The sequence below is a fragment of the Mesoplodon bidens genome, assembly GCF_964165515.1.
Source record: "Mesoplodon bidens genome assembly, chromosome: 1".
Lineage (NCBI taxonomy): Eukaryota > Metazoa > Chordata > Mammalia > Artiodactyla > Ziphiidae > Mesoplodon > Mesoplodon bidens.
The window spans coordinates 226,164,497-226,176,633 of NC_138176.1; the positions used below are offsets into that span (position 1 = coordinate 226,164,497).

Below are 12,137 nucleotides of genomic sequence, written 5' to 3' on the forward strand. Positions count from 1 at the left end.
CAACCATTTTCAAACATTCCCATCACCCTAAAAAGATCCCTTCTGCCCATTTAGAGTCAATCACTGCTACCACGTCCTGCCCCTCCATTTTAATAGGACAAGTCTATAACCTTAGTGTTTACGGAAAGATGCATCTATTTTATATGGATCGAATAAAACAGCAGAGTCAAATCTTGACTCGAATTGCATATAATGTGACTATATTATATTAAAAGGTTCTTTACTTCTGAGAAAACAATGTGGTGCTGTGCACAAGTGGTATAATTTTCTCATCGCTCATTAAAGCTACCTGGTACTCATGGAAACAAAGCAGTATGATTGTTCTCATTTTCCTATCTTCAGTACTGAGACCTCCAGAAACACTTATACTTAATAGCCCCACGGGCAGCAAGCAATAGGAAGCAAACACTAAAATATGATCGCCCTGCCTTCTGACACATGAGAGATTGCCATTCTTCCTCATTTCACGTTAACCTTGTTCTCTAACAATAAAATAGTTTTAAATAATTTTCATTTTCTTAATTTCTTTTTTTCCCCTAATAAGAGTCTGGCTATTTCTGAACTGGACAAAGTGTTTTACCCATAATGTTCAGGAATTTAGGGCTGACCAGCTGACTAGAAGTCCAGCCAATATATTTTTAGTTACCATTAAGTAGAAATTTCTTTAATTAGGAAGCATTAGTGTCATCTGATTTCTGATCCTTGCTTCAAAGTTCTCCCGATACAATAGGGAACATTTAGTAAAAGATTAAACTTAATTTAAAATGAAAATATTTTTACATGTTCAAACATGCATAATCCAGTCAGGAGATATTTAGATCTAAGATTAGCAAAAACTTCTTTGAGCATCAAGAATTTCTTCCAATGATAAAAGTCAACAGAAAATAGACTCCTGGAGAAGTGGAAAAAGCACTGACTTTGGAACCATAAACATGGGTTGATATCTATCTTGGTCCTCACTCAGGGAAAGTGAAAGGAGAGTCACGGATCTCTGCGTGCTCCTGATAAACCTAACATTCACTGCCTTTCCAGCATAATCCGCCTTCAGGACTAACTGATCTTTTCATCCAGCCTCCGATGCTACTTCTGTGGTCCTCCCTGGCCTCGGGATCACCAAGAACTGCACCCTCTCCATGATCTCAATGTTAAGCATCTCACCTTCCCAGAACATTATCTCTCTTCCACTCCTTATAGCAAAAATGCCAATTCCACTATTTTTCAACACCATTAGGATGTATAATCCACTGGTTTTTACCTTGCTTTACTCTCTGCACACCCCCCCCCCATTCCTTACTTCCCTCCTTTCTGGCTGAAGCTCCTGATTTATCATTATAATCACTCCCTTCTCCCTCCCTCTTCACCACATGCTCGTCAGAAATCCTCAACCCGGTTCCAGTCAACCTCTGCCCTCTCTATGCCTCCACCCATGTTACTGAACACCGCTTGTGAACACACGACTATGCCAATTTCACTTCATATTCAAGTGGATACTTTCTGTGCTCAGCAGTCACACTACTGTTTCTCTGGTCCATTCATCTCCCACACTCAGTTCACTCCTTCTTAAGTCCTCAACACTTCCCTTCCCATCCTTAGCAGATGATGGCTTTCCTAGTTCACTGAGGAAATGAAAGCCATCAGCAGACGACTTCTACCACCACGTCTCCCACCAGCTGGCATCTGTGCCCACAGGCTTGCTCGTGCTCTTGTAGGAAAGACCGGTCTGTGCTCCAATCTAAGCATCCTCACCCCCAACTAGTGAGTTAGGCTCGGTCCCCTCCTGTCTGTCAAGGACGCCGCTTCAGTAATTCTCTCCTGCATCATCAATTCCCCCCCCTTTCCTGGATAATTCCATCAGCACACAAACATGATGTAATTTCCCTCATCTTAAAACAAAACAACTAAAAACTCTGCACCACCCAGGTTCTTCTGCCAGCTGTGTCTCTACCTCCTTTAACAGCAAACCTACTCTTCAAAATTGCCTATATTTGCCGTCTCCAATTACTCTCCTCTTTCTCTTGAATCCATTTCACGATACCAAATCCAATGGTCGGTTCTTCATTGTTTGCAGCATTTGGCAGCCAATCACTTCTTCCTCCTTAAAACACGTTCTCTACATACTTGGCTTCCAGAATAGTCCTGTCAGTTCTCTGCCTTCCTCTCTGCTTTCCTCTCAGTCTCCTATTGGTTCCTGCTTATCTCATCCCAACTTTGGTGTGATCAGTCCTGAAAACTCACAGAGGGCTTTATTTATGTTCACTCCCTAGGTGACCTTATCTCATCTCTTGGCTTTAAATACTAGGGCATGCTGACAGCACCCTAATCTAGCCCTTCAGGTTGTGGAATCTCCTCATTCCAGAACGGCATGTTCAACTGCCTAGTGGACATCTCCAGTTGGAAATCTATCAAGCATCTTTTTTTTTAAAAAAAATATTTTATTTATTTATTTTTGGCCGTGTTGGGCCTTAGTTGCGGCACTCGGGATCTCCGTTGCAGCGTGCAGGCTCCTCCTTGTGGTGTGTGGGCTTCTCCCTAGCTGTGGCGAGTGGGCTCCAGAGCGCATGGGCTCTGTAGTTGGCGGCACGTGGGCTCTCTTCGTGTAGTTTGAGGCGTGTGGGCTCAGTAGTTGCAGCACACGGGCTTAGTTGCCCCACGGCATGTGGGATCTTAGTTCCCCGACCAGGGATCAAACCCACGTCCCCTGCACTGGAAGGCAGATTCTTAACCACTGGACTACCAGGGAAGTCCCTATCAAGCATCTTAAACTTAACATGCCTGTGAATGTACTTCTTGTCTACCCCTCAACAACCTCCTACCCCTACCGTGCACCCCATCTCAGTAAATGGATAGCCTACCCTTCCGGGGGCTCAGGCCCAAAACCTTGGAGTCATTATTGACTCCTACCCACAACCAATCCATCAGCAGGTCCCATCCACTCTGCCTTTAAAATACAACCAGATCTGCCACTTCTTACCACTTCTGTCTCAATGGCCCTGGTCCAAAGCCACCATCCCCTCCTGCCCAAATGACTGCAGTAGTTTTCTGACTGGTCTCCCTGTTTCTACCCCTGACCATTCTCAATCCAGTAGCCAATGGGTTCCATTTAAAACTTTAAGTCAGGTCAAACTGTTGCCATTCTACTTAGAATAGAAACCAAAGGCCTCACAGTACCCTAGGAGGGCCCACGTGGTCTGGCCTTGTTCCCTGTCTGACCTCATTTCCTATCACCGGAGCCCTGGCCCACTCTGCTCTGGCTTCAGTGTTTCTCAAATATCCCACACACACACCTGCTCAGGAACCTTGTAAGTTATGCTCTGTGCTTCAATCCCTTTATCCCAGATAACCCCCTGGCTCACTGCCTCTCTTTCCTCAAATTCCTGCTCAGAAATCACCTCAGCGATGCCTCCCCTGACCGCTCTATTTAAAAGTGATGCCCACCCCAGCATCCCTATCCTGTTTTACTGTTCTTCAAAGAACTTGTCATGATCTGACCTAAAATTAGAATATAAACTCCATGATGCAGGGCTTTTTCTATGTTGTCACCCCACTATTCTAGAACAGCACCTGGTATGGGCACTGAGAACATGACTGCTACATACATGAGTGTTGACCCTGGACCTGGGAGGCTGCCAGAGCATGGAGGCAGATTTCTAGACAACAAATCAGAAGATTTAGATTTAAATCTGATGACTAGACTAGGAAATAGAAGCAACACCCAGCTTGGCTAGTGACCAGTATGATACAACTCGTTAAGTCATTTAACCTCCAAGATCCTCAGTTTCCTCATTTATGAAATAGAAATGAAAACATGCTTCCCTCACGGAGTCAATGTGTGGATGAAAATGTTATGCAAACGTAAAATACTGTCAAGCTTCTGTAACTGATCACGTTAAACTGTTTAGAATCAATTTAACATTTGTAGACACTAGTTCATTCCTTTTGTAAACCCCCCCAAAAAAACTTGAATTATAACAAAGATTTTTTTTTTTTTTTTTTTTTTTTTTGCGGTATGTGGGCCCCTCACTGTTGTGGCCTCTCCCGTTGCGGAGCACAGGCTCCGGACGCGCAGGCTCAGCGGCCATGGCTCACGGGCCCAGCCACTCCGCGGCATGTGAGATCCTCCCGGACCGGGGCACGAACCCGCGTCCCCTGCATCGGCAGGCGGACTCTCAACCACTGCGCCACCAGGGAAGCCCCGGCCCCTCCAGTTGTAATGAACAGGGTACCAATCATAAGGCAAAACCTCCAGGGTTACTTCCTTACTCCGCCTCTCTCGGACTAGACTGTCAGCTCCAGGGGGGCAGGCACCCCATGATTCATGCCCCTTTATAGGTCCTGCTCCTTGTACACAATAAACATCCCATAAATATTCCCTGACTTAGGGAGGCAAGGAACCAGTTACAACAGGTAGAGATTGAAGCAGAAAAGGGAAAGTGAGAAAGCAGGACGTATGGGTCAGCTGACTGACTGGCTTATTTCCTCTTTTTTATCTTCTCCTGTCAGTCCTGTAGCCGTTCTCGAGGCCCAGGACTCGGGGCAGCCCTCCGCACAGCCCTCCGCGACCCAAGCTCAGGGACCTGCCCTGGACTGTTCACCCTCGGCCGGGGGGCGGGGGAGAAGGTGGGACCAACCAGGGCAAGTCCCTGAGATGCGGCAGGCGGGGCAGGGGGAGCCCGTGAGCCTGGCCTCGGCCCCCACCAGGGTCTCTGCACTGCCTGAGCCCTGTCCTTCCAGCGCCCTCCCCCGACGGCCCCTCCTGCACCCACAGGGAGCAAGCCCAGGCACCCTGCTCTGCCCGGACAGCGGGGGGCGCCTCGGGCCCTAGCTCGGCCCCCTGGGTCCTGCAGCTGCGCCCTTCAGTATCTGGGCTGGCCAGGGCGCGGACCAAAGGACAGGAGGGGGCGAAGCCGAGGATCCAGCTAGGCGGTGAAGCGGGCCCCGCCCCTCTCCTCCCTGGGAGCGGGAGTCCAGAAGGCAGGACGTGCTGGCTCTGAGGACAGGAACATGGGCCCTGCGGGCTGTGTCTTCCTGCTGGCCCTTCTGCTGGGGGTCTCAGGTGAACCCCTGGGGTGAGGAGAGTCCCGGGGGGGGGCTGCACAGGGCCTGGGGTGTGGGCCGCCCTCGGCACTAAGAAGCCATCCTGGGTGTCCCCACGGTCCACCTTTCCTCGTCCTAGGCACAGATGACCAAAGAATCTCGTGAAGTCAAGTAAGGCGCCCCAGCCAGGGCCAGCATGGTGGGGGGGCGGGGGGATGGGGCGAAGGAGGAGGGAGGAGGGGACACCAGTGTGGGGAGGGGCAGGCCTCCCAGGACTTTCTCCTCTTTGTCCGCAGTCTGTGGGCGGCCCGAGGCCTTATCTGGCACTGCCTCAGGCACGGAGGCCAACGTGGGGCAGTGGCCCTGGCAGGTCAGCAACCGCCAGGGCTTGTTTCACATCTGTGTGGCCACCCTCATCTGAAAGCAGTGGGTACTGACGGTGGCAAGCTGCTTCCGGTGAGCGCGGGGCCTTGCTTCGGGCAGACCCATCAGGGACGAGGGTGACTGGAGCTCCTGGGCTGAGGACAGAGGGGAGTTTACCTTGCACTGCCCGATACAGTATCTGTGCCTAAGAAGTGGGTCCAAATGTTTCCTGCCCTAGCGCTCAGTGCAATACGACTGCTCTTAGGCTTCGGGTATCTTTCCATTTGACAATCATCTTGACTGAAATGAGTGCCTAGAAAATGTCACACACACCCCACCCCCCATCTAATTCTTTACCCAAGGAGACATTCCCTGGGGGAGCCACTCCCTCTACTGCATGCCCACATCCTCATCACTCTGGATGCACAGTTCTGAGCCCTCTTCACTCTCCCTAGGGGGCCTCATCTATTCCCATGGTTTAAAATGCCATAGATTTGTTAACATCCACATTTACACCACCAGCTCCAAACACTAATTCTCATGCACTTCCATTCAGATATCTCACTGGTATCTCAAAGATGATGTAAACAAAAGAGAACTACAATTCTACCACCAGCAATATCCCCAAACCTTTTCTCTCCCTTTCTTCCCATCTCATTCAACAACACAGCCAGTTGCTCAAGCCAGAAACATGAAGCCTCACTTTCCCTCACCCTTCATAGTCACTGCACACACCAATTCTTCAGTTTTACTTCCACAGAATACTTTGACTCCAGCACAAATGTTCTGGACCACTGCAATAGCAAAATAAGTTTTGCTACCTTCATACACACAACAAAGTAGTTTTTTTTAAAAGTCAGAGGTAGAATCATGTCATTCCCTCCTTCAAATCCTCCAGTCGCTGCTCAGGCACCTAAAATAAAACTTATTAAGCCATGAATTGCCAGGTACCTGCTCATTTCCCTAACATCCCATTCTACTCCAGGTATACTTCAATTTCTAGAAACTGCCAAGCTCTTTCTTACGCCCAGCGCCTTTGCATACGCTATTCCCTCTGGAATGCTCTTCCTTACAGCTCTTCTCATGGCTGACTCCCACCTTGTGGGACTCACTTGAAAAGTTACCTCTTCAACGAGACCTTCCCCGATGACCAATTCATAGGCTCTTCCCCCATCTTTTACTTTCTACCTCAAAACCCTGTTTTCTTCATAAAATTTATCACAATTTAAAATTTTATACCTGTTTACTTGTGTGTTCTCTCTCCCTCCCTCCCTCTCCTCCACCCTCTCTCTCTCTCTCTCTCTCTCTCTCTCACACACACACACACACAATCCTTGAGACCAAAAGCCCTGTGAGGGCCAGATCATGTCTAAGTCTCATTTATATTTTCAGGAGATGCTCAGCACTTATTGAAGGAACGTATACTTCGGAAGAGCTAGACGAAAAATACAACCTCCAGAACTCTGGGCTCTGCTGTGACACTCCACGACAGAGTCACAAGAAACCCACGGTACTTGTTCTGCTCTTCTTCTCAGGTCTAAGGACACCAGAAAATACAAGGTATTGGTGGGGTCACTTCAGGTCTCTGGTCACCAAGACTCCAAAACGATGATCATCCCCGTGTCCAGGATTATTCCCTACTCCGACTTCCAGAGAAATGCATCCAGCGCCATTGCTGTGGCAGAACTGGCCCACCTGGTTTCCTCTGGCCCCGCTCTCCTGCCCATCTGCCTCCCATCATTGGCAGTCCCGCTGAAGAACTCAACCTCCTGCTGGGTGACTGGATGGGGCAATTCTGGGATATCCCAATGTGAGGATAAGTAGACTTTCTGAGCTCTGTTTCCTCCACTGACAGTCCCTCCCCCTACTCTCTATCCCACTCCTGGCACCAGATATGGTGCGCTCTCGCTCTCCGGCAATTAATCCGAGGTACTGCAGACTTCAGTTCTCCTCGACCCCCAGCTTCCCTCTGCCTCCTTCATACTTCTGCTGCTGTAATCGCTTTGCTTATCTACATCTGCTTCTGCTCTTGTTTCACAATACTACTAAGACCTTAAAAGTGAAAAGGACAGGGCAATGAATTTAAGGAGAGTTGTCAGTTCTCCTTCGGCACCTGGGTAGAGTGTGTGCGGGTAGGTGGGTAGGGGGAAGCAGACACAAAGATGGATCCAGGAAAGTTCAGAGTGCTCAGCAGGTCCCAAGTCAGACTAGGAGAGTAGGGCTTCATGTATCAATAGTCCTTTTTTTTTTTTAATTTATTTATTTTTATTTTTGGTTGCATTGGGTCTTCATTGCTGCATGCAGGCTTTCTCTCGTTGCAGCGAGCGGGGGCTACTCTTCGTTGTGGTGCACAGGCTTCTCATTGCGGTGGCTTCTCTTGTTGTAGAGCATGGGCTCTAGCCACATGGGCTTCAGTAGTTGTGGCGCACAGGCTTAGTTGCTCCGCGGCATGTGGGATCTTCCCAGACCAGGGCTCGAACCCGTGTCTCCTGCATTGGCAGGCAGATTCTTCACGACTGTGCCACCAGGGAAGCCCTCAATAGTCTTGATTCTTCTTCTTCTTTTTTTTTTTTTTTTGCGGTACGCGGGCCTCTCACTGCCGTGGCCTCTCCCGTTGTGGAGCACAGGCTCCGGACGCGCAGGCTCAGCGGCCACGGCTCACGGGCCCAGCCGCTCCGCGGCATGTGGGATCCTCCCGGACCCGCATCCCCTGCATCGGCAGGCAGACTCTCAACCACTGCGCCACCAGGGAAGCCCCTCTTCTTAATCCATTAGATCCACCTTCTTATGTTCTATGGAATATAAAAATATATTCCAAAGCCAAACAACTTACTACTACATCTTTCATGATTTTAAGTTTTTCTGAATCAAAAGATTCTTCTGTTTTTTGTGGTACAGCAGGAGCAACTGCCATCAGCCTTGTTCAGACCCAGGGAACTCAGCCTTCAGACCATTTGCCCGACCAGAAATCAGAGTGCTGCCTGTTATGGGGGCAGAAACTTGAAATCAGAGCTATCCCTGAAAATCAAAGGCATGAAAGCTATATCCATAGCTGAAAGTTGCTTCCTAATTTTGAAGACAACTTTGACTCTTTTTGACCTTACAGCTATGAAACCATCTTATACACTGAAGGAGCTAAAAGTGCCCCTCAGTGATCTCCAGACATGCAACAACTGCTACAGAAAGAAAGCTTGTTGCATGGAGTTGAGCCCATCAGTGAAGCCATGATCCGCTCCAGGCTCCCAGTGGGGCGGACGGATCAGTGCATAGTAAGAATCCATCCTATAGGCACCTTTCAGAGCCCTTCCATTCCCCAGTGTGCTTCCTCCATGTCTCGTAGCTTCGGGGTCCTTGTGTGAACCCATGAGTGTCTGGACAGGCCCTAACTCCACCGCTCTTGGCTAAATTACTGGAGTCTCTCCCTTTGCCCCGTGCATGGCCCAGCCATCTTTCCTCTCTCCCCCAGGGCAGTAGAGGAGATCCCCTGACGTGTAAAGCGGAGGGTTTCTGGGTCCTGGCAGGAGTGGTGAGCTGGGAATCAAACTGCATCGGAATCAATGAGCCTGGAGTATTTACAAACATCAGTTTCTACAAGTCTTGGATTGAGAAGTCAGCCATTTCGCACGCTGACCTCAGGCCGGACTTCTCTGGGCTCTTCCCTGTTGTGCTTCCGCCTCTCGTTTTCCCAGGGCTACCCTAACTGGATGAGGTCAGTATGGCCAAGGTGAAGTGGCAATTAAGAATGACGGAGAAAGTGGAAATTCTAGAAGTTGAGGATTTTGAGGAGAGATTCCGAAGCTTCAGCAAGACAGATGCAGTTCTGCTACCTCTGGGTGCAGCCCCCAGGAGCCCAGTCTGCTTGCTGCCTTGTCTCCTGTAGGTCAACCTGGGAAGCAAGGTCCCCGGCATGAATAAAGTTTGGTGGGTTCTAACTACTACTTCTCATATTCATTTTTTTAAAAATGAAACTAGAGTCAGGGCCTGGGGAAATACAGTAGCAAAGAACTTTAGGGCTGAAAGGGATCTGGAAATCACCTGACTGAACCAATTCCTCACATGCTAAAGAAGAAGTAGCTAGGGTACAGAAAGGTTAACTAGTTTGCCCTTGGCTGAAGTCAAGATGAAAACCACCCAGTCCGGGACTAGACTGGGTTCTGAAGAAAAAGCAGGGACTCAAAAGATTAGAAGGTTTCAGTTGAAGCACGCCAGGCAAAAGGAGCCTAGGGCAGTGCATTGGCTATCTATTGCTGTGTAACAAATTACCCCAAAACATAACGGCTGAAGACAGCAAATGTTTACTATCTCTCGGTGTCTGTGGGTCAGTAATCAGGGAGGGCCTAGCCTGGTAGTTCTGGCTCAGGGTCTTTCAAGAGGCTGCTGCTGAAACTGTAGTCACCTCCAAGCTCAACTGGAAAGGACCTGCTTCAAGCTCACTCACACGGGCCTCTCTGCAGGGCTGCCTCAGGGCAGCTGGCTTCACCCAGGGTGAGTGATACAAGATAAAGCAAGAGAGAATACCCCAAATGGAAGCTATAGTCTCTCTATAACTAATCTCAAAACTGACATCTCATTACTTCTATTGTATTCTGTTCTTCAGAAGTGAGCTGATAAGAATCACTGAGGACATCTCAAAGGCTGCCTTCTGTAAATGCAATAAGAGAAGGGTCTGGATTAAGGAGCTGGGAGGCGAAAACTGACTGTGTTTAGTGGTCACAGATTAAGGGGAGGCATGGGTGTGGGTTTAAATGGAGGTTTTCGGGGAGAATGCCTTCGGAGTCTCCTGTTCACCCCACCCACTAAGAGTACTTCACGGTTGTGCTCAGAGGTGCACTGGGGTTAGGGAAGGTGTTTATTAGAGAGATATCCAACTTGCAATATCCTGTGACCAGAGGGGGGTCCAAGAACATGTCTCATATAAGAAACGTACGGCTGCTTTATCCCCATCCTTTTCCTGGGCCTGTGGTATACGTATACAAAGAGTAGTTAGGAACATGGGATCTGACGCTGGCCAGCAGTGAGTTAATTTATGGATTTCATAAGATACTGATTAAAATAATACAGGATGCTCTGTATTACTCAACAAATAATAGTGAAAAATGATTAGAAGGAGTTTGGGCAAGATGGTGGAATGAACAGCAGCAAAATGATCATCCCTTGCTCAAATTTCATTAAATACCAATAAAATCAATGTTTGAGAATGAAAATTTTCATTAATAACTGCAAAGATAAGATAATTACATAAAAATAAGGAAATTAAATCTGGGCCATTAAAAAGGTTTCTGCACATACAAAGAAAATAGTAAGAACTTTGAAAAAAATTAATTCTCCAAATGCAAAAATTATACAAAGTATAAGCAGGATTCAAAGATTGATCACAATTTATTCTCAAAGGAACACTGTTCATGTCAGCAAGATCTTCTCAGAATTTTTTTTAGATGACAACACCACCGAATTGGAAGCAAGGCATAATTGACACTGCACATGCTTCGGCAAAAGAAGAGATAAACCTATTCAACATGTGAGATGCTAAATAAGTAAAAAACGATAAAAGAATGTGGGCGAAGAGGATGGATCTAGATACTAAAGCCAAGAAATCCAACAAAGAGATAACAGCAGGTTTTAGAATCATAAAATAGTTGGAAGGTACCTTACAAGTCATTTGATACAACTCTCAGCTCAAGGCATGTTTGCTTGTTTCACAGACACGATGGATGATCTTACGCTTCTTAATATCACAGAACTGGAAAACTAACTATCTAACTAACTAACTAACTTTTGGTAATGGAGGAAAGGGAACTATTTTCACTACATGGCACTGTCCCACCACTTGCCCACCAGAATCCTCTAAAACTGAAACTTAACAAGTAAAATATACGCAAAATGGGTGAGATGGAAGGAAATCGTTTTCTGTAGAAAGGATGCCCAAAATTTCAGTAAATACAGGTCTTATGTGTTTTAGGAATAAGCTAAACTTGGAGATTTGGGTATAATCTCAAAGCAGCATACCAGGAACAAGATCATACCTGAGAATGCTTAAGTGTAATCAACAGTTCTTGGCACTAAACTGAAGAAAAACGTCATTAGAAAAGGGAATGGTCAGCATGGAATCTAAGAAAGCAAAAGCCAGACAACTCTGTGTTCATCAGACCCTAGGCTGTAAAGGAAGAGAGACTCTTGAGTCTGATGAATATAAACTTTGTATTTACTTAGAAAAACATGCTCTGTTATGGAGAAGCACTGTTTCACCCAGTTTTTTTGAAGAAGGGATATTTCCTCCTAGTGAGTGAAATGCTTGTGGAGATTTGCCACTTCCACTTGTTCTGATCCGAAGACTCTTCAAACCACCACCCACCTACTCATTTGGTTTCCCTACTCAATATCGAGAAGGTGTGTCCTGGTTGGGAAAAATGCAAATTCCAAATGATAAAAGTGAATAGGCCTCTTTGCAAATCAACATTCTGGTTCATATACAAGTCTCTTAAATTTTAGTGAGTCAGTCTCTTGAATTTGATCTCTTCTAGGTGCTCTGACAAGAATTTCAGAAGCTAAAAAGCTAAGGGTCCAGAGCCTAGATTGAGATGACTTCAGCCTAGTCATGCTGCCTGCCAAAGTGGATTCTCTGAGGGTCATGCCATCTTTATCTTACCTCTAACTATGGCAGGAACTTGTATTTACGTATGCCTTCTATCAATTACTATGAGGGCCACTTAAAAATCATCTTATTTTGTCCTAACAACTCA

At 47.2% G+C, this 12,137-nt stretch overlaps 2 protein-coding genes across 7 annotated transcripts in view; one reads left to right on the forward strand and one right to left on the reverse strand.

The window, feature by feature from the left end:
- The window catches only part of SH3D19 (SH3 domain containing 19), a 183,734-nt gene that overhangs the window by 131,874 nt on the left and 39,723 nt on the right, over positions 1-12,137 (reverse strand). The window lies entirely within an intron of this gene.
- PRSS48 (serine protease 48) lies at positions 4,853-9,306 on the forward strand. Its single transcript, XM_081235041.1, is given in 7 exon segments — positions 4,853-5,053; positions 5,331-5,452; positions 5,456-5,490; positions 6,933-7,207; positions 8,504-8,583; positions 8,586-8,666; positions 8,864-9,306. Coding segments are annotated over 7 exon segments (879 nt in total). The 5' UTR covers positions 4,853-5,001; the 3' UTR covers positions 9,098-9,306.